The sequence below is a fragment of the Rhodamnia argentea genome, chromosome 10 (genome assembly GCF_020921035.1).
Source record: "Rhodamnia argentea isolate NSW1041297 chromosome 10, ASM2092103v1, whole genome shotgun sequence".
Taxonomy (NCBI): Eukaryota; Viridiplantae; Streptophyta; class Magnoliopsida; order Myrtales; family Myrtaceae; genus Rhodamnia; species Rhodamnia argentea.
In genome coordinates, this window is record NC_063159.1 from 22,241,217 (window position 1) to 22,262,880 (window position 21,664).

At 42.6% G+C, this 21,664-nt stretch overlaps 2 protein-coding genes, 1 long non-coding RNA gene and 1 pseudogene across 3 annotated transcripts; 3 read left to right on the plus strand and 1 right to left on the minus strand.

The window, feature by feature from the left end:
• Positions 1-797: 797 nt before the first annotated feature.
• On the plus strand, positions 798-2,442 carry LOC125312656 (geraniol 8-hydroxylase-like). The gene is made up of 2 exons (XM_048271463.1): positions 798-1,714; positions 1,808-2,442. Exons 1-2 carry the CDS (start codon positions 821-823, stop codon positions 2,411-2,413), a joined length of 1,500 nt encoding a protein of 499 aa, XP_048127420.1. The 5' UTR covers positions 798-820; the 3' UTR covers positions 2,414-2,442.
• Positions 2,443-2,746: 304 nt separating this feature from the next.
• On the minus strand, positions 2,747-19,786 carry LOC125312658. Its single transcript, XR_007196728.1, has 2 exons — positions 19,349-19,786; positions 2,747-3,016 (listed from the first exon to the last, which is right to left on the minus strand). It is a non-coding gene; the product is annotated as an uncharacterized LOC125312658 (long non-coding RNA).
• On the plus strand, positions 12,950-14,985 carry LOC125312657 (geraniol 8-hydroxylase-like). The gene is made up of 2 exons (XM_048271464.1): positions 12,950-13,940; positions 14,266-14,985. Exons 1-2 carry the CDS (start codon positions 13,050-13,052, stop codon positions 14,869-14,871), a joined length of 1,497 nt encoding a protein of 498 aa, XP_048127421.1. The 5' UTR covers positions 12,950-13,049; the 3' UTR covers positions 14,872-14,985.
• Positions 16,803-18,475, plus strand: LOC115735040 (annotated as a pseudogene).
• Positions 19,787-21,664: the final 1,878 nt, after the last annotated feature.

Below are 21,664 nucleotides of genomic sequence, written 5' to 3' on the forward strand. Positions count from 1 at the left end.
TTGTTTTTTTCCCTATAGGGTTCGCTGTAACTGTCATTTGTGCTAAATCACATTTATTGTGTCAAAGAAGACTCGAAATCTTATGTTACAATTCAACTATCCCCATCATTTATAGTGAGATTGTTCAAATCGGTATTTTAATTTATATCTCGTGTCGAACTCCTTATCCGATACCAGGTTAAACTAGCTTTGCGTCAATAGATAAACAGTAGAATCCGCACGAAAAATGTAGGACAAGTTCGATCAGCAGCTAATTGAATTGGTTTAACGGTTGGATCAAGTACGCTTTTCAAAATTTTGTTAGTCTTACTCCATACGTGTGGCTTAGATATGATCTACGGCAATTTTTTTTTTCTGCCATAATTACACTGTTAATATCCATTATTAGCTAATGTTATAGGTTGATCTCAATTTTATTCACTAACATAATAAGAATTAACTAATCTTGTTGGTAAGTACAACCAATAATTTCAAAAGAAAATAAATCAATTCTGTACCTTGATAGACTATATGTTACTTTGAAAATATGTTCGAAGGCATGACCAACTCCTTGTTAATAATCAATTGAAGTTTTCTTTTTCTCTTTCACGTTTTCTTCTATCAAACGCGCGACCGTGAAAAAGCAGTCTACTTTTGTTTTGTATGGCAAAAGTCGCAAAGCAAGGCCAAACGGTGACAAAGAATCATTGAGTGAAAGAGTTGCTGACTTCTCTAAGAAAAAGTGACAATTGCGATTAAAAAATTCACCTACTTTCAAGTAGTTATTAATGGGAAGTGATCACACATGACACACCTTGTAGCTGTAGCTTCACAAAGAGAAATGGACTACTTGGTTTTGATCTTGTGTTTGTACCTCCTCTGGGGCTTGTTCCAAGCTCTCTCTTCCGTCGCCGGGGGTGGCCGAAAAGATCGGCCCTCCAACCTCCCCCCCGGTCCACGGCCTCTTCCAATCGTCGGCAACCTCCTCCAGCTCGGAGATCTTCCCCACAAGTCCCTCGCCAAGCTCGCTGGCGCTTACGGCCCCATCATCAAGCTGGAACTAGGGTTTGTGACTACGGTGGTCATCTCTTCGCCGGCGCTCGCCAAAGAGATCCTCCAAGCCCGCGATGCTGTCTTCTCGCACCGTATGGTTCCCCATTCCGTCATGGCCCATGACCATGACAGACTAAGTGTGGGTTGGGTACCAGTATCTCCCCTTTTCCAATACCTCCGGAAAATATACAACTTGCATATCCTCTCCAGCAAGAAACTCGATTTGAACCAACACCTTCGCAGCAAGAAAGTGCAAGAGCTGATCACCTTTGTTAGGAAATGCGCGTGCGCCGGCGAGGCAGTGAATATCAGTGAGGCAGCTTTCAGGACCAGCCTCAACGCGATATCGAACACGATTTTCTCTTTGGACGTGATGGAACCTTCGAATCCTGCCGGAGAGCTGAAGGAAGTGATGGGGCAAATCATGGTTGAGATTGGAAAGCCTAACCTGGCAGATTACTTTCCCATGCTCAAGAAGATCGGCCTGCATGGCCAGAAGCGTCGCGTCGCGGCGAATTTCAAGAAGGTGTTCGACATCTTTGACGACCTGATCGAGAGAAGGCTGCAGCTAAGGAAGGAGACTGGTTCGATTGAGCGTAACGATGTTTTGGATAATCTTCTTGATCTAGTTGAAGACAAAAATGAGACCCTGGACATGTCCTTAGTCAAGCATCTACTTCTGGTACTGTGTCCTCGTATCGCGCTTCCTTATTTGTGATGATTAATGTCTAATTCCTAGGTACAAAATCTTTGATTTGCGAAATTGGTCACGCAGGATGTATTCATCGCTGGCAGCGAAACCACTGCGAGCACTCTGGAGTGGGCGATGACCGAACTGCTTTGCAACCCGGAAAAGCTGTTAAGAGCCCAAGCTGAGCTCCATCTAGTCATTGGCAAAGGCAAGCAGATTGAAGAAGCCGATATTTCTCGCTTACCCTATTTACAAGCTATCGTGAAAGAGAATTTCCGACTTCACCCAGTAGCTCCTCTCCTTGTTCCTCGGAAATCCGGAGAAGATTTCATCACAGGCGGTTTCACAATTCCAAAGGGTGCACAAGTCCTCATCAATGTATGGGCGATGGGTCGAGATCCTAGCATTTGGGACGATCCAGGCAAGTTCATGCCCGATAGGTTTCTTGGATCCGATATCGATGTTAGGGGACAAAACTTCGAGCTCCTGCCTTTCGGTGGCGGCAAGCGGATTTGTCCGGGATTGCCATTGGCCATGAGAATGCTGCCTTTGATGCTCGGCTCGCTCATTAATGTCTTCGATTGGAAGCTCGAACAAGGCGTTACCCCTGAGAATTTGAACATGGAAGACAAGTTCGGAATAGCCATCCAACGGGCTGAACCTCTGAATGCTGTGCCCATTCCTATATGAAAGAAGAAAAAGAAATGCATGCTGGGGTTGCGTTCTTTGTAATCATGATCTATTATGATCATCGCATGGTCAATTTATGTGTTGAAGTTATTATTTGCTGTCCCACATCGGTTATGAATGGGTCATGTATCCTCTTTAAATTCATGTGGTATCACTCCACCTATAAACTTAAGCTTTTGAATTAGACTTTTACGTCCTAATCTTCCTAATTGGACATCTCTTACCGTTGTGTCCCATCTCCGAGCGAAGTTCGACATGTCATCTTCATTCCGAGTCTTGACATCCTAGGCCGCAAGTGGGTCCAGTATAGTTATTACAAAGGACGAACAAATGCAGCATCAAACAGTTCGGACCATCTATCAAACAGTTCGGCATCACAAAATGACTTAGCAGTGTGCAGTCCATCTCTAGGCTCACGCTCTGATGAATTGAACTCTAAATCCATGACTTTATCCATGTCCTTCGATTTTGGAAGTGAAGGGTTACAGCCCTTACTAAAAGACTTTTCGACATTTCAGTCAAAGATAATGCAATCTCCAAACTATGCATATCTCATCCGCGCATGCTAGAGCCCAGAACAATCTAAGTCCATAAGAGTACTACCTGTATTAAACAAAAATTATACTGATACACTACAAGCAAAAAGTTTCGTATGACCGCAATGGTCTAAGCGAGGCGAGGCCAGCCTCGTCGGCCGCTAAAAAAGAAAACCATAGGGAAAAATGAAACATAAATAAAAGATTCAAAAAAAATATAATAATATGTCATTAAAGATTGACCATGTCGGCGCCGGCTATGCCACGTAGGACGGCCGGCATTCATCTCAATGATTTCCGGCCAATAAGTCTCAATTGGGAAAATGTAAAAATATTTAGGACTTAATTGACAAACTTAAAAGATTTAGGACTTAATTGGTAAAAATACAATAGGTTTAGGATTTTTTGGACTATTTTTCTGCAAATTCTTTCTTCATCTTTAACTCACTAACTCGTAAGTAGACTTACGCTGGTTAGTTACAAACTTTATTGTAAATTAATTTTCCCACAACCATTTTTTGTTCTTGAGCGGATAATTTTTACAGAACCAGTAACTTCCACTCCACTTGTAAGTTGATAAATTCCTTAGTTTGCTGGTAACTTACTCCGTCAATGTAGAGCTATGTGGGTGCATCTTTAGTTTCACTCACTGCTCTCGATTTTCACTGTATATTTGAATGATAAATTTTGAAGCATTTAATCGAACTTATTACAGTTGAAGCATTCAACCAACTCCCACCTAGTTACAGGTTTAATCCGAGACTTTAAAAGCTTGCACTAGTATTCGCGTGAATTACAACTTACAAGATTGCGGTCAAGGGTACTTTCGTTAAAGGGCATAATGCACATGATGAGCACTTCCCACTTAAGAATTACGTGCATTGCACATTTTGATATGAAAAACAAAAAGTTATTGGCGCTAACAACTGAAAATCTGCATGTTACCGGTGGTAAAGTGTAAGGAGTTGAAAGTTTAGGGTTTAACTTGTAAGAAGGTAAGAGTTTAGGAGAGTAAACGCAAAAGGTTCAGGATTTGATGATGTATAAGATATTGAAGATATCACCGCCTACTCTAGAATTCAATAACGTGACTCTTCGATAGATTTTTCGGTTTCCGATGGACATCTATCGACGCGCGTGTTTAGTGTTATTATTGTTTTGTAGTTCTTTTAGAGTCATCATTGTTGTGTGTCTCGAGAGTCCTTTAGTATTCCGATGTGTAATTATTGCTATGTATCTGGACGGGTCTTTTCATGTACCTAGGGCATGTCGGGAGTCATGTTGTACGCCTATATAAAGGCGAGTCCCGTAATTGTTTCGTTAAGGTGAAAATAAGGTAAATATAGAAAATTGTTGAGTCCATCTCCTCTCTTGAAAGCTTCTCTCGTGTGAAGAGAACCTTTCACCTTCGATAGTCTTCGATCATCTTGAGGATCGAGACGTGCTTCGCAACTACGAGGTTCAACATTTGGTATCAGAGCGCGGTTATCGGGGACCGTGAATCAAGTCTTCCGGAGCGTGGTTCGTGAAGACGGTGGTTAGCGACCATTGTTCGTGTGTAAGCGGTCAAGGACCGGAGTACGTCGAAGCTCTGCGGAGTACGATCGGGGGCGTGATCAATTGGTTGGGACCAAGCCGGGCATTTTTCTCCAATCGGATGGCCGACGTATCAAGTTCGATGAATGGTATTGAGAAGCTCAACAATTCCAATTATAATAATTGGAGTACCCGCATGCAGTTTTATTTGCGGGGTCAAGATTTGTGGGATATTGTTGGCGGCAGCAACACCACGGTACCCACAAACGATGGTGATCTGAGGAGATGGAACATCAAAGCGGGTAAAGCTCTTTACGCTCTTGCTGTGATCGTTGAAGATGACTTGTTGCAGCATATAAAGAGTACGCAGACTCCCAAGGAGGCATGGGATAACTTGGCAACGTTGTTCGCGAGGTCGAATGATGCCAAGTTGCAAAGATTGGAGAACGAGCTGCTGTCGATGTCACAACAAAATATGACGGTGAGTCGAGTATTTCTCCAAAGTTAAGTCTATTTGTGACGAAATTTGAAGCTAGATCCGAATAATGCCATCTACGAAACAAGAATGAGAAGGATTATTATTCACGGGTTAAAGCCGGAGTATAATGGTATTGTTACGGCTACTCGTGGATGGGCAACTCAACCAACATTGATCGAACTAGAGAATATTTTGGCCAACCAAGAAACTTTAGATAATCAAATGTCTAAGGTTTCGATGAAGGGAGATGAGAGTGCCCTCTACGGTGATAAAAGAGGGTTCAAGGGCCAGAGGAGAATCGGTGCTAACAATAGAGATGACAAGCCGGGAAAAAGTCATGTCGAAAGGCAAAAGCAGCCGGCTCGTGGAGAATGGAAAAAGTGTCCTGGAGAGACGAGCTTTCGATCAGGGGGATCTTGGCGGAATCGTTATGGGAATGACAAAAGGCGTAGTGGACGATGTTACGTCCGTGGCAAAGAAGGTCATTTTGCCGGAGATTGTCGAACAAAGAGAGTTGAAGGAAATGTCGCAGCTTCATCGAAGAGGAGTGATTTCGATGACAATGTGGAATGGGACTTTCATGCATCTGTTGCAACGGAGGTACAAGACGAGCTCGTTGCCTCGTCCATTGCCGAGTCGAACCATTCGATGGCTTTAATCACTGTAAGTGATAAGTCGATTAATTATGATGTTGATTGGATTGTTGATTCGGGGTGTTCGAATCACATGACCGGAGATCAAGGCAAGCCGTCGAATACGCTGGATTATACCGGTAGACGTGTAGTGATTACTACAGATGGCTCGAGGTCGCCAATTTCCCATATTGGTGAGACGGTGATAACTCCTCGACTCAATTCACAGCAAGTTGAATTGAAAAATGTGTATCACGTGCCGGGGATGAAGAAAAATTTATTGTCCGTGTCCCAGCTCACGGACTCGGGTAATTATGTTATATTCGGTCCACGAGATGTTAAGGTGTACCGAAGTGTGAAGCCCACTAGTCGACCAATCATGGAGGGACGTCGACTCGAGTCCGTTTATGTGATGTCCGCTCAAACGGCATACGTAAACAAAACTCGGAGGAATGATACACCTGATTTGTGGCATGCACGGCTTGGGCATGTAAGTTATCACAAGTTGAAAGTGATAATGCAGAAGAATATGCTGAAGGGCCTCCCCCGGTTGGAAGTTCAAGAAGATGTGGTTTGTGCCGGATGCCGGTATGGAAAGGCACATCAGCTTCCTTACGAGGAATCATCGTTCAAAGCTCGTACGCCTCTTGAGCTCATTCACTCGGATGTGTTTGGTCCAGTGAAGCAATCGTCTATTGGTGGATCAAAGTATATGATCACATTTATCGACGACTTCTCCAGGTATGTTTGGGTTGATTTTATGAAAGATAAATCCGAGGCATTTATCAAATTTAAGGAGTTTAAGGAGAAGATAGAAAGTGAAGTGGGCAAGAAGATTCTTTGCCTTCGTGCTGATAACGGGGGAGAATATACTTCTAATGAATTCACGAAGTATTTGCAAGAGTGCAAGATACGTCGACAGTTTTCTTGTCCGTATACGCCACAACAAAATGGAGTTGCCGAAAGGAAGAATCGACATCTAGCGGAGACATGTAGGAGCATGCTACATTCGAAGAATGTTCCACCAAGATTTTGGGCTGAGTGTATGAAGACAACGGCTCATGTGATTAACAGATTACCACAAGTAAGGCTTGGTTCTATGTCACCATACGAGAGGTTATGGAACCGCAAGCCGGTGGTAAGTCATTTCTGAGTTTTTGGATGTGTATGTTATGCATTTGTGCCAAAACACCTTCGCAGCAAATTCGACAAGAAGGCGGTTCGATGTATTTTCGTGGGTTATGATGATCAACGAAAAGGGTGGAAGTGTTGTGATCCTACAACAGGGAGGTGCTATATTTCGAGGAATGTGGTGTTCGACGAATTGTCGTCATGGTGGTCATCTCAAGGCGTCGAATTGCCGGATTCACAGCATATCGAAGAAGAGTTTCAAGAAAGGCTGAGAGAATTCGATGAGGATCAGCCTATCGAAAAAGATGTCGAAAAGGATGTCGAAGCACAATCACAAGGATCGACAAGTTCATCCGGTGAGCATCGAATAGTAACGGAAGAATTTCGACCAAGTCGGGTAGAGGAACCTGAAGGAGAGGAGCCTCGACTTCGAAGATCACGGAGGCAGAGGAGGCCAAACCCCAAGTATGCCAATGCGGCGTTGATCGAAGATGTTGGTGCAGTGGAGCCGTCGACATATGAGGAAGCATCGAAGGATGCAGAGTGGAGAAAGGCCATGGAGGAAGAGATCCTCGCACTAAAGAAGAATGAGACGTGGGACTTGGTGTCGAAACCTAAAGAGGTACGTCCTATATCTTGCAAATGGGTTTATAAATTGAAAACTCGACCGGATGGGTCGATAGAGAGATATAAAGCACGTCTAGTTGCTCGAGGTTTTTCGCAAAAGTATGGCGTCGATTATGAAGAAACCTTCAGCCCGGTGGCCAAAGTTACTACTGTTCGAGTTACGTTAGCACTTGCAGCAAGCAAGTCGTGGAATCTATGGCAGATGGATGTGAAGAATGTCTTTCTTCATGGAGAGCTTGATCGAGAAATATACATGGAGCAGCCGGATGGTTTCAAGAGCAAAAATCATCCAGAATATGTACGCAAGCTAAAGAAAGCCTTGTATGGCTTGAAGCAAGCCCCGAGAGCATGGTATGGGAAGATCGCAGAATTCTTATTGAGAAGCGGTTATTCCGTAGCCCCAACAGATTCGAGCTTGTTCGTGAAGGCGGAAGATGGAAAGATAGCAACTGTGCTGGTGTATGTGGATGATCTCATCATTACTGGAGATGATGAAGATGAGATATGTCGAATTAGAGCAAATCTCTCGGTCCGTTTTCGGATGAAGGAGCTTGGAGAGTGAAGCACTTTGCGGGACTCGAGATTGATCGGACAAAGGAAGGATTATTCCTATGTCAACGAAGTATGCACGAGATCTCTTGGAGAAGTTCGGGATGCTCGATTGCAAGCCTATATCTACTCCGTTGGATGGAAATGCAAAGCGTGTGGCGATGAAGGTCGAGAGTTAGAAGATTCGACCACATACAGTAACTCGGTAGGTAGTCTAATTTACCTTACCATAACTAGACACGATATCGCTTTTGCAATGGGAGTAGTAAGTCGATTTATGGAGAAGCCACGGAAGCCTCACTTGGATGCAGCCAAGCGTATCCCGAGGTATGTAAAGAAGACGTTTGATTTTGGCCTTTTGTACAAGAAAATCTCATCGAGTGAGTTGGTCGGTTATTGCGATGTCGACTTTGCTGGAGATCAACACACAAGGCGCTCGACTACGGGATACTCATTTAATCTTGGATCAGCGGTAGTATCTTGGTGCGATAAAAGGCAGCCGCGTGTCTCTCTGTCGACAACAGAAGCTGAATACTGAGCAGCGGCAATGGCGGCTCGGGAGAGTACGTGGCTAGTGCAATTATTGGATTATCTTCATCAATCGATAGATTATTCGACAACGTTGTTTTGTGATAATCTATCTCGCTATAAGCTTAGCGAGAAAATCCAGTTTTTCATGCTAGAACAAAGCATGTGGAAGTACACCATCATTTTCTGCGAGAAAAGGTCTTGCGGGGCGAGATCAAAATGGAGTACACCAAGACAGGTGATCAAGTTGCTGATATCTTCACCAAAGGTCTTGGAGCAGCAAAGTTCGATGAGTTTAGAACTCAGCTTGGTATGGTCACGAGATCTGTCCTAAGAGAGAGTAGTCGGTGAGGGGGAGTATTGAAGATATCACCGCCTACTCTAGAATTCAATAACGTGACTCTTCGATAGATTTTTCGGTTTCCGATGGACATCTATCGACGCGCGTGTTTAGTGTTATTATTGTTTTGTAGTTCTTTTAGAGTCATCATTGTTGTGTGTCTCGAGAGTCCTTTAGTATTCCGATGTGTAATTATTGCTATGTATCCGGACGGGTCTTTTCATGTACCTAGGGCATGTCGGGAGTCATGTTGTACGCCTATATAAAGGCGAGTCCCGTAATTGTTTCGTTAAGGTGAAAATAAGGTAAATATAGAAAATTGTTGAGTCCATCTCCTCTCTTGAAAGCTTCTCTCGTGTGAAGAGAACCTTTCACCTTCGATAGTCTTCGATCATCTTGAGGATCGAGACGTGCTTCGCAACTACGAGGTTCAACATAAGAGAGTAAGAATTTAGTGTTGTAAAATGAAGGACTTTGAATTTTAGGGTTTATGAGGTAAGAGGGTGGAAGTTGAAGTGCTTTCTTCGTTGTTGAAAAGAAGCACATAACCTCTTCCTCATTCTACTCCTTGACGGTAACACGATCACGACCCCCTTTACCATCTTTAGTTGTATTCTGATCTATGATGACGAGTCCAATTTTGAGCAACGGCTCCAAAGTTTCTTCATTCTAATCTTTCCTCATGGCTTCGTAGTGATCTACTTAAGTGATCTATAGTCACGACGTTCAAGTAGGCTTGTCAAATGGGTGTGTTTGATTTAGGTGGATAAAAAATGGGTTCTACCCAAATGGGTGTGTTTGATTTAGGTGGATAAAATATGGGTCCTACCCAAATTGACCTATTCAACCTTATAAATCTATTTTTATGTTATATAATTTCAGCAACCCATGCATGATCCAATCAAGATCCAACCCAACTCAAATCAACCCATGTCCTCCTCTGCTCTTCATCTTCGTCTCTTCTTCACCCCTAAAGTCTCCCACAAAACTGTTCCCTCCCCACTGCCAATGTCCACTATCACCGCCATCCTCAATTGGGTACTCCAAAATCTTGAGGTAAAGAATTTTGAAGTCATTCCTTATAGGGAAAAGAAATTTATAATCTAGTAAAAAGGCTTGAAGAGTTGAAATCGGGATCTTTGACTCCAATACCAATTTGAATTTAACTTCGTAATCGGGTTCCATTTTATCGTTTTAGATGAGGCAGATAAGCAGTACTAAACTATCTCATCAAGAGTTTAAAGTGCAAGAGATGATTCAAAGATTGTAAAAGATAATAAAAAAAATTAAGAGAAGTTTTTAAATTACTCAAATGGAAGCTGGTAACCTTAAACTAGTTGGTAAAGTTAATCGGAGAAAGTTAGTCCAACTAAGTTTGGTAATTTCTAAAATGAGTAATTAAACTTTAGGCATCTCTAAAAAATGCAACTAAAAGTTTCTAAACAATAAAGATAGCTGGTAAATATAACAAGTATCAAAATAAATGGAAGTAACACAAATTAGAGGCGGTACCCAATTACTAGGTGATTATTTTATGAGAGAAAAGTTGGTAAATCACGCTGATTTAGGTTAGTAACCTCTAAATAAGAGTTAATAAGCATTAGGGGTTGCTAACCAAAGAAAATAGTGTAATAACTCAATCGAAAAGTTGGTAATTTACACAAAATTAAATGTTGATAAGCAACTCAATTGAGAGTTGGTAACCCCAACTTAGTTGTTAATTTGACCTAACCTTAGGTGATAAGCCACTCTAAAGAGGTTGATAATTTGATATTACAGTTAACAATTTTTAAAATTTGGTACCTTAGTATGCAAATTAGTAATTTGCAAATTTCGGAAAAAAATTGGTAATTTATTAACAAGTTACCCGCAAAAATAATTCACTAGATATTTTATTCTACCTAAGCTATTTTGACACTTCCCAATGCTATGTTAAATTTAACAGCACGGAAGAAAGTCTTGGTATTAGACGAAACAATAAAATTAGGCGATTAATCTTCCCAGCTATCCGTAGTGTAAAGCAGCATATAGGAGCAGTTAAGAGGAGAGGAATAATGTCTTCATCAGGAATATCTAAAGAAGAACGTGAACCACAACATGAGTTGAGCGGCCAAAAATGGGATCGATTCTGCTCTTTAGGTTGACCCGTCAATAATCCATACACGTCGGCTGATTCTTGTTCACCTTGTTTTATAGCCCCAAGGAAAAAGATATCCTGAATCCTGAGTAGAAATTCTATTTGTGATCTGAATCTATACCAACGTAGTACCCATAAAAAAAAAAACAAAACGAACTTTATTTTTCCCTCTTGAAGAAAACAAACAAGATCTTCACATGGCTCGATCACGCGCTGACGGTTTGTTTCGACGACAAGTAGAAGCTGTCGAGGAACGACGCACCATCGGAAAGCAGTAAGTTGCCGTCGCTTAGGGCACAATGTGGATTCAAGGGTAATGCGGGGTTGCAAGACATTTGAGTGTTCGAGTGAGTGTAACTTTGCAACTCTCTAATGATTAGTGGTTTACTTGCCGCTTGGTCTCTCGGTGAAATGGGTGCTGATGTTGGGATTCAACCATGTAAATCTTTCGTGTTTTTTTATTTTCCTCGTCAATCTTGTCATGTAATTCGTTCACTCGCATTTGATTTAAATTGCAAAATCCATTAACTTCCGCAGTTTTTTTCGCAGCAGGTGGCGTTTGGGTAAAGTAAAAGACTACGAACTATAACACTGGGTTGGTTTGGTTGAATGAAGTTCTCTTTCCTCTTTCCTGGTGTCGTGGTGCAAGTGAGGGAAGAAGACAATGAGAGAGAGAGAGAGAGAGAGAGAGAGAGAGTACTAAGGAGGAGGAAGAAGACGAAATAGAGGGGGGCAGGGAGAAACAGAGTACTATGGAGGAGGAAGAAGACGAAATAGAGGGGGGCCGGGAGAAACAGAGTACTAGGAGGAGGAAGAAGACGAGAAACAGAGTACTATGGAGGAGGAAGAAGACGAAATAGAGGGGGGCCGGGAGAAACAGAGTACTAGGAGGAGGAAGAAGACGAGAAACAGAGTACTATGGAGGAGGAAGAAGACGAAATAGAGGGGGGCAGGGAGAAACAGAGTACTATGGAGGATGAAGAAGACGAAATAGAGGGGGGCAGGGCTGTACAAGGAGCGGGAAATATTTCGTGAGATCCTCCGAGATCTTGTTGGGCTCACCTATATTTATTTTTCAAAATCATAATGATTATGACAAGACATCATTCTTTTTAATTTTTTTTTTTTTAGGAAGATGACTTTTGGGGTCAAATTACCAGAGTGGCCATGGCAGAAAGTTTCTAAATCTCATGCAACTAAATATATATATTTAATACACAACAAGTCCTAATATGTTGGAATCTTTTATTTTTGATAAATGACATGTTGACGTGTTACGTGTCGATACCGATACTATTTGATGATAGAATAAGCCAAACAAGAAAATCCAAATGCTTTTCCTTATCTTCTACTGACCAACCGCAATTTCAGTGGCCAAATGGCAGCTGCCACGACCAAAAGGAACCACTCATTATATGTCCCGTGAAGTGGTCTTCAAGGAGAAATGTTTTGGGATTTCTTTCCTCACATTGTTGGTCAAGAAGTTCTGATCTACCTGGACGACTCTGTCACCCACCCGCCGTCCGAAATCTTTCGGATCCATCTATATCCTTCAATCGGTCGGTTTTCGTCGATAGATTCAAACTCAAGACATAAATTATAATATTGTCATTATTATAAACAGGCGGCGCCAATGACAATTCATGAATGAGAGGGACTGATCACATGTCCTTATTTTACCTGCGGTCCCTAACTTTAATAGTGTAGATTCATAACAACCACCTATTGAATCGGTCGGGTTTAGCTTGCATATAGCAAAGAAAACACAAACATCTATGGACTACAAGAGATCTAGCGTCAAATGACCTCTTTGCTTTTACTGTAATTATTCAAAATATGCAGAGTTTATAAATCTCGGATTCTACCAAAACAATTATGTCCTTTTCAATCGTAAATCTTAGCTTTCCAAGTTGTGAATCATGTCAACTCCTGTTACTCGTAGCAAAGGGACAAATGGCCCGATTGAAAGCAGAATTTTGAGGGCTAATGATGACAAAAAAAGGTTAGGGGACCGAGCGAAAGCGATGGTAGTGATCTAGAGAAAGCAGAAAGAAATGCAACAGGACCTCTCCAATGGCCATTATGAACTAGAAGAAGTTAGACGAACATATGCCTCTGTAGATTCACAGAGGCAAGCCTGCCATGGATTACCTAGTCTTGCTTTTGTGCCTTCACTTACTGTGGGGCTTGATCCAAGCTCTCTCTTTCGTTGGGACGAGAGTCCAAAGGACTCCCTCCAACCTCCCGCCCGGTCGGCGGCCTCTGCCGCTCATCGGTAACCTCCTCGAACTCGGAAAGCTTCCCCACAAGTCTCTTGCCAGGCTCGCCCGCACTTACGGCCCCATAATGAAACTTCAGCTCGGCTTCGTAACCACAGTTGTCATTTCTTCTCCAGCACTCGCCAAAGAAATCCTCCGAACCCACGATGCCATCTTCGTGAGTCGAACGATTCCGGACACCATCACGGCCCACAACCACGATCAGCTCGGCTTGCCCTGGTTGCCCATTTCGCCTCTCTTTCGAAAGCTTAGAAAAATGTACAACTCCCATCTATTGTCCAATACGAAACTTGATTCCAACCAGCAACTTCGCAGCATGAAAGTTGAAGAACTTGTCTGCTACGTTCGGAGATGTGCGCACAGTGGCGATGCCATAGACATTGGCGAGGCTGCTTTTAGGACTAGCCTCAACTCTCTGTCGAACACGGTTTTCTCACTGGACATGACTTGCCCTTCAAATTCAGCTAAAGAGTTGAAGGAGCTGGTGTGGCAAATCATGGCCGAGGTTGGAAAGCCAAACCTTGCAGATTACTTTCCTGTGCTGAAGAAGACTGATCCACAGGGCTTGAAGCGCCGGACGGAATTGTGTTTTGGCGAGATGTTCGATATCTTCGATGTCCTCATCAAGAAACGGTGGCAGCTGAGGATGCAGTCTGGTTCAGTTACTAGCAACGATGTCTTGGATGCTCTTCTTGATGTAGTGGAAGAGAAGAGTGAGGACATGGACATCTCTCTAGTCAAGCATCTGCTTCTGGTATTCAATCTTCTCTTTGTTTGTCACTACCTTGTTTGTCGAACAATATTTTCATTCACCTGTCGTCATTGTCGTCATTGGACCAAAAAAAACTAGGGAAAAACACCGTTGCCGCGCATGATGATCTTATTGTTACAATTTTTCGTACAATTTATAAGTTTGATTCACTCAGCATAAATAGAACAACCTTATGGAATCAAGGCTATTGATCTATTTCACTTTGTTTGTACTTGGTTTCACTTATTTTGCTGCAAACGATGAATCTAAATCTTCCCATCGTAAGTACTTATCATGCTCTGATGTCCGTTGCAAATGATGACCACAGGACTTCTTTGTTGCCGGTACCGAAACCACTTCAAGTACTCTAGAGTGGGCAATGGCGGAGCTACTTTGCAACTCGGAGAAGCTATCAAGAGCCCAAACCGAGCTCCATGAAGTCATCGGCAAAGGCAACCGGATGGAGGAAGTCGATATCCCTCGCTTACCATACTTACAGGCTATCGTAAAAGAAACTTTTCGACTTCACCCACCGTTTCCACTTCTCCTCCCACGCAAGTCTGAAGCCGATACACAAGTAGGCGGTTTCACCATTCCAAAGGGTGCACAAGTTCTTATCAATGCGTGGGCTATAGGAAGAGATCCTAGCATTTGGGTCAATCCAAATGAATTTGTGCCGGAGAGGTTCCTAGGATCCGATATAGATCTCCGGGGAAGTAATTTTGAGCTTGTACCATTTGGCGGTGGCAGGCGAAGTTGTCCAGGATTGCCGTTGGCCACGAGAATGTTACATCTGAAGCTGGGTTCGCTCATTAACGCATTTAATTGGAGGCTCGAAGACGGTGTCACACCAGAAACAATGAACATGGAAGACAAGTTCGGGGTCAGCGTGCAGAGAGCTCAGCCTCTGAAAGTCGTGGCCTTGCCAGCGTAAACTGCGGAAAGATTTATGTTATGGAACATGCACTAATGAGACCCCTCGTTTGAACACATTCGGAACATGTGTTGTGTTGTTATTTGCATGACATCATTCCCAATCCATGGAACGAATCAGCCCCCACTTGCCCGGAAAAAGACATAAGAGAAGGGTCTGCGGTCCTTGGCTTCAATAATGCAGGTTCATAGCAACCGCTCAATTTCTGGTGGACAGTAAAAAGAGATGACAACTTGGCCATAATTTATCCATGTCAGAGTAATTAAATATTAAATTACGTATTCATCTAACAATTTAATAGTGATATCACAAAATTTCACATAGTATCAGAACAGGAGGTCATGAATTGAAAGAAAAAAGAAATGCAAGAGGACCACCACAATGGCCTCCATATGATAGAAAAAATAGAGGAACATGCACCTTTGCAGATTTAGAAAGAGGCAAGCCTCACAAATCATAAGCGCAGAGACATGGATTTCTTAGCAATGATCTTTTTGCCTTTACCTTCTCTGGGGCATTGTTGCAAGTTCTCTTTCATTGCAAAGAGAGGCAAAAGGTCACCCTCCAACCTCCCACCGGTTCACACCCTCTTTCTGTAATGGCGACCTCCTAGAACTTGGAAACCTTTCCTAACCTTAGATTTACATCCCTTAAGCGGTGTTTGATCGTCTGAATTTAGATTGGGATAGGATAGAATAAGGTAGGATTAGAATGTTAGAAATTTATGGGATCTTTCAATCACACGAACATAAGATTAAGTGATAGATGTTACATGCCCGAATCAAAAGAAGTCATTGTTGATCCGATGAAAGAGAGTATGTCGTCTACGGGTGTAGATCTTTACCACTCTCCTCTATAGCAATTAAGATGGATGTGTATTTTTCTCTCGATAATTTTGTGGAGAAAACGGAAACATAAGTATGCGGAAGCGTAAGGAAGCAATAGCCATTCTCCACAAAAGAGATCTTATATAGAGGGAGTGATGGGACCAACCCTAGAGTTGCCAAATCTCAATCGTCCATCAAGGTTTAAGATAAAGGTTCTAGAAGCTCAATTGGATGTAACAAATATATAATAAACATATGCCCGTAATATATTTAAATAATAAACCTGATAGGCCACATATTTGGGTGGATCTCGTCAAATCCAACATAGAATTCTTCCAAATATCCTCTGAATCGTAGAAAATCCCATTAAGATTGATATTAAAAATGTTCAAAAGCCTTTCAAAATCTCCTTTGCTCAGCATAATCTCCCGCGACATTCGTATCTCACAGCCTCAAGCGCAATCGGCGAGGTCGCGATGGCGTTGGGCAAGGTGGCCCTCGCCTAGATCTTGCGAGGCTGCGACCCTCGCCCAATGCCACGAACCTCGCCTAGGGCCGGTGAGAGCTAGCCAACGGACATGGAGGGCTGGCCCTCGCCCGGGGGCCAACAAGGGTTGGCCGGCTAGCCAAACCATAAGTTTCAACAAAAAATAATTAGAAAATAATTTTTTTAAACAAATATCATTAAATAATGGCCACGTCGGCGTCAATCTTCCTATGTGAAATTGCTAACGTCTACGTCGGTGATTTTTGACTAAAATTGACCGAATAGACTGAATTGGTACCAATGCAAAAAAGTTTAGGATTAAATTAGTCCAATTGAAAGGTTTTTGGTACCAATGTAATGGGTTTATGATTTTTTTGGTACTTTTTCCTCATATTATACTACAAAAAAATTTCTCTAAAATTTCTTTGTTTGGCCAATTGAAGAATACTTTTGCTTTCGGTAAGTAGATTCTTCTTTTCTGGCAAGACTAAAATGCCAATTGAAGTTTTCTTTTTCTCTTTCACGTTTTCTTCTATCAAACACGCGACCGTGAAAAAGAGACAATTGCGATTAAAAAAATTCACCCACTTTCAAGTAGTTATTAATGGGAAGCGATCACACACCTTGTGGCTGTAGATTCACAAAGAGAAATGGACTACTTGGTTTTGATCTTGTGTTTGTACCTCCTCTGGGGCTTGTTCCAAGCTCTCTCTTCCGTCGCCGGGGGTGGCCGAAAAGATCGGCCCTCCAACCTTCCCCCCGGTCCACAGCCTCTTCCAATTGTCGGCAACCTCCTCCAGCTCGGAGATCTTCCCCACAAGTCCCTCGCCAAGCTCGCTAGCGCTTACGGCCCCATCATCAAGCTGGAACTAGGGTTTGTGACTCCGGTGGTCATCTCTTCGCCGGCGCTCGCCAAAGAGATCCTCCAAACCCGCGATGCTGTCTTCTCGAATCGTATGGTTCCCGATGCCATCATGGCCCATGACCATGACAGACTAAGTGTGGGTTGGGTACCAGTATCTCCCCTTTTCCGATACCTCCGGAAAATATACAACTTGCATATCCTCTCCAGCAAGAAACTCGATTTGAACCAACACCTTCGCAGCAAGAAAGTGCAAGAGCTGATCACCTTTGTTAGGAAATGCGCGTCCGCCGGCGAGGCGGTGAATATCAGTGAGGCAGCTTTCAGGACCACCCTCAACGCGATATCGAACACGATTTTCTCTTTGGACGTGATGGAACCTTCGAATCCAGCCGGAGAGCTGAAGGAACTAATGGGGCAAATCATGGTTGAGGTTGGAAAGCCTAACCTGGCAGATTACTTTCCCGTGCTCAAGAAGATCGGCCTGCATGGCCAGAAGCGTCGCGTCGCGGCGAATTTCAAGAAGGTGTTCGACATCTTTGACGACCTGATCGAGAGAAGGTTGCAGCTAAGGAAGGAGACTGGTTCGATTGAGCGTAACGATGTTTTGGATAATCTTCTTGATCTAGTTGAAGACAAAAATGAGACCCTGGACATGTCCTTAGTCAAGCATCTACTTCTGGTACTGTGTCCTCGTATCGCACTTCCTTATTTGTGATGATTAATGTCTAACTCCTAGGTACAAAATCTTTGATTTGCGAAATTGGTCACGCAGGATGTATTCATCGCCGGCAGCAAAACCACTGCGAGCACTCTGGAGTGGGCGATGACCGAACTGCTTTGCAACCCGGAAAAGCTGTTAAGAGCCCAAGCTGAGCTCCATCTAGTCATTGGCAAAGGCAAGCAGATTGAAGAAGCCGACATTTCTCGCTTACCCTATTTACAAGCTATCGTGAAAGAGAATTTTCGACTTCACCCAGTAGTTCCTCTCCTTCTTCCTCGAAAATCCGGAGAAGATTTCATCGCAGGCGGTTTCACAATCCCAAAGGGTGCACAAGTCCTCATCAATGTATGAGAGATGGGTCGAGATCCTAGCATTTGGGACGATCCAGACAAGTTCATGCCCGATAGGTTTCTTGGATCCGATATCGATGTTAGGGGACAAAACTTCGAGCTCCTGCCTTTCGGTGGTGGCAGGCGGATTTGTCCGGGATTGCCATTGGCCATGAGAATGCTGCCTTTGATGCTCGGGTCGCTCATTAATGTCTTCAATTGGAGGCTCGAACAAGGCGTTACCCCTGAGAATTTGAACATGGAAGACAAGTTCGGAATGTCCATCCAACGGGCTGAACCTCTGAATGCTGTGCCCATTCCTATATGAAAGAAGAAAAAGAAATGCATGCTGGGGTTGTGTTCTTTGTAATCATGATCTATTATGATGATCGCATAGTCAATTTATGTGTTTAAGTTATTATTGCTGTCCCACATCGGTTATGAATGGGTCATGTATCCTCTTTATATTCATGTGGTCTCACTTCACCTATAAACTTAAGCTTTTGAATTAGACTTTCTATCATAATATCAGAATCAGTGTTATTCCTTTCCGCTATGTGGGCCCACCCCCATTAGTCAATTTTCACGGCTTTTGGATTGGACTTTTTATCATTATGAATAAGAAATAAGTCTATAAAATATCTTTGAATTTAGGTCCCATCAAAACAAAGTTATAAGTTAATATAAATTTCCCAGTTCTCTTGGTAAAAAAGAAATTTAGATAAGTTAATGGAAGTACTTACGGAAAGTTTTTGCCTAAAAATACTTTTGAAAGAAGATATTCGTTTAAAGTCTTATTCTAAAAGCAAGCATGACACAATGGAAAGTACTTGCGGAAAATTTTTGTCCCGAAAATCGTGTTTGAAATGACGTAGACCTAATCTTCCTAATTGGACATCTCTTACTGTTGTGTCCCGTCTCCGAGCGAAGTTCAACATGTCATCTTCGTTCCTAGTCGGGACATCCTAGGCCGCAAGTGGATCCAGTATAGCTATTACAAAGGACGAACAAATGCAGCATCACAAAATGACTTAGCAGTGTGCAGTCCATCTCTAGGCTCACGCTCTGATGAATTGAACTCTAAATCCATGACTTTATCCATGTCCTTCGATTTTGGAAGTGAAGGCTTACAGCCCTTACTAAAAGACTTTTCGACATTTCAGTCAAAGATAATGCAATCTCCAAACTATGCATATCTCATCCGCGCATGCTAGAGCCCAGAACAATCTAAGTCCATAAGAGTCCTACCTGTATTAAACAAAAATTATACTGAGACACTGCAAGCAAAAAGTTTCGTAAGCCAACAAGGCAAGATTCATGTTTCCAGTCTTCAACAGCTGCGTGAGCTCTAGATGTCCATTGCCTTCTTATGATAGTCCATGTGAGTGATCACACAGTCACCGGAAACCATGACAGCAAGGCAAGATTCATGCTTCCAAATCTTCGCGGTTTGGACGAGCGAATCCGAGCAAAGACATCAGTCGAGTGTTGGGCGAAATGGGGGACTCAACCCCTATCGATTCGACAGAAAAAGAACTCGGCCTGAGGGAAAGGACAAGAAGTGATCAAATTGGGGAGAAAAACCGAGAGAAATTCAGGTTCTTCATGATTTGAGGGTTCGCGATTTTCGTCAAATCCAAACTGGGGCCTTCAGGTAATTTGGGGTTTGGTTCATGAAGGGGACGACACAACATTCCTCGTTGGAAAGTTTTTTTTTTTTTTAAATGAGACATTGTTTTTCAAGAGGAAATCGTCGTCGTTTTATTTTCCAGCGATCATGTCAACGCCGATCGTGCCACATAAGACGGCCTGCGCTGATTAGGTATCCCACTTAGAATTTTTCGAGATATAGAAATGAATTGGCAAATATGTAAAAGGTTTAGGACTTAATTGATCAAATTAAAAGGTTTAAAACTGAATTGGGACAAATACAATAGGTTTAAGACTTTTTTGATAATTTTACCACACTTTCTATTTGTTGTTAACAATAATTAATTCTAAAAGTCCCTTGGCCGGGAGTGGCTTTTTAACGTACTACCACGAAGTAAACTTAGATCCTGGATTTTGCCCAAGAAACAACGAAGCAAAGTCGCTTGAGCAAATATCTAGCGCACTTCATGCCCTTTTTTGAAACAAGGTTGGGCACTTCAGACCTTTCTTTAAAATAAGGTCCACTATGAACCCTTTTTTGATAAGATGGGGTCACTTGGAGCCCTTTAATTGAAATTTCCCCTAGATCCTATGAGAACTGGAATCCTAGTGCTGGCGCATGTTGACGTCGAGATAGCTTATTCCTAGTGATAGCAAGCTGATCTGACCAAGTAATGCCATAGCTCTCAACTGGAGATGGACCACTGCGAGTGTTCTACCACAAATCAAGGAATGAGAGTAATTGCAGGCGTTCCGTTTGATGGCTCAAATGGTAGAGTTGATGCCTTCGGGCAATTACCAAACTCCTCGGGAACATCCTCGGCAATTGTCCTGTCAGACTCGAATGATGCTCGAACTTGTACATGTCCAATATTAAAACTGTAAGAGGGACCGATAGTAGCACACCATTAACAAGGCCTAAGAGATGATCGTTTATTTGCATTTCTTAATAGCTCGCTTAGTCTGCTACTAACTTTTGTTAGAAATTATCTGTTAAATAAGAGCCCAAATAGAAGATAAATTGAGAAATCAAAGAGGCCCTCCCCACTTCAACCCAAATAAAGCTTTAAGAGGACTCCTTGTTTTTATTCAAGCACTGTTTGTTAACTTGAGAGAGAGAGAGAGAGAGAGAGAGAGAGAGAGAGAAGAAAAGGGAAAGAGCTCCAATGAGAAATAAGAGAGAAATCTCGGTGTTTGGTTGGAAAACATCAATTGATGCCAGAATACGCCTTTTGCACCCAACAGGCGAGGGCTGCATGTCGTTGCTCCGCCATTGCCGATAAGAGTATGGTGGGGGAATGGTTGGCATTGCTTGCGACCCTTGGCCAAATCTAGGCGAGGCGTGAGCGAGGGTCACGGGTCGGTGCGAGTGGCCAGCTACCCTTGCAGACCATTCCTCGACCATCCCGGTGATGGTGGGGTAGAGGCAGCAGTGGTGAGGTCACCTGCTTTTTCCTTCTTTTTTGTATATTTTTTAAATTTTACTTATTTTATTGAAATTTAAAGAAATTTTGTTCTAAAAAATCGAATTTGAACCAAGTTGAAGTCATTTTAATTATGTCGATATTTTTCATTAACTAAATTGGACAAAATTAACGAAAGAACTTAATTACACTAATTTGACAAGTTATATGATTTAATTGCACCTTTTAAAAGTTTTAATATTCAATTGCACTTATGTACAAATTTTAGGACTCGAACCACGTAGATAACCATTCGTGGCTAGCTGGACTAGATCGAGTTCCATCAAAAGAGAGAAAGGGGAATTAGAAGACGAAGAAGGCAAGGACGAAGAAGAAGACGATAATGGAGAGGGGAGGAGGTGGTGGGAGAGAGAGATGAAGCGACGCGAGTGTGATCGTTGAGAGATAGAAAGAGAGAGGAGGGGCCAAATGGGCATTTCATCTCCCCATT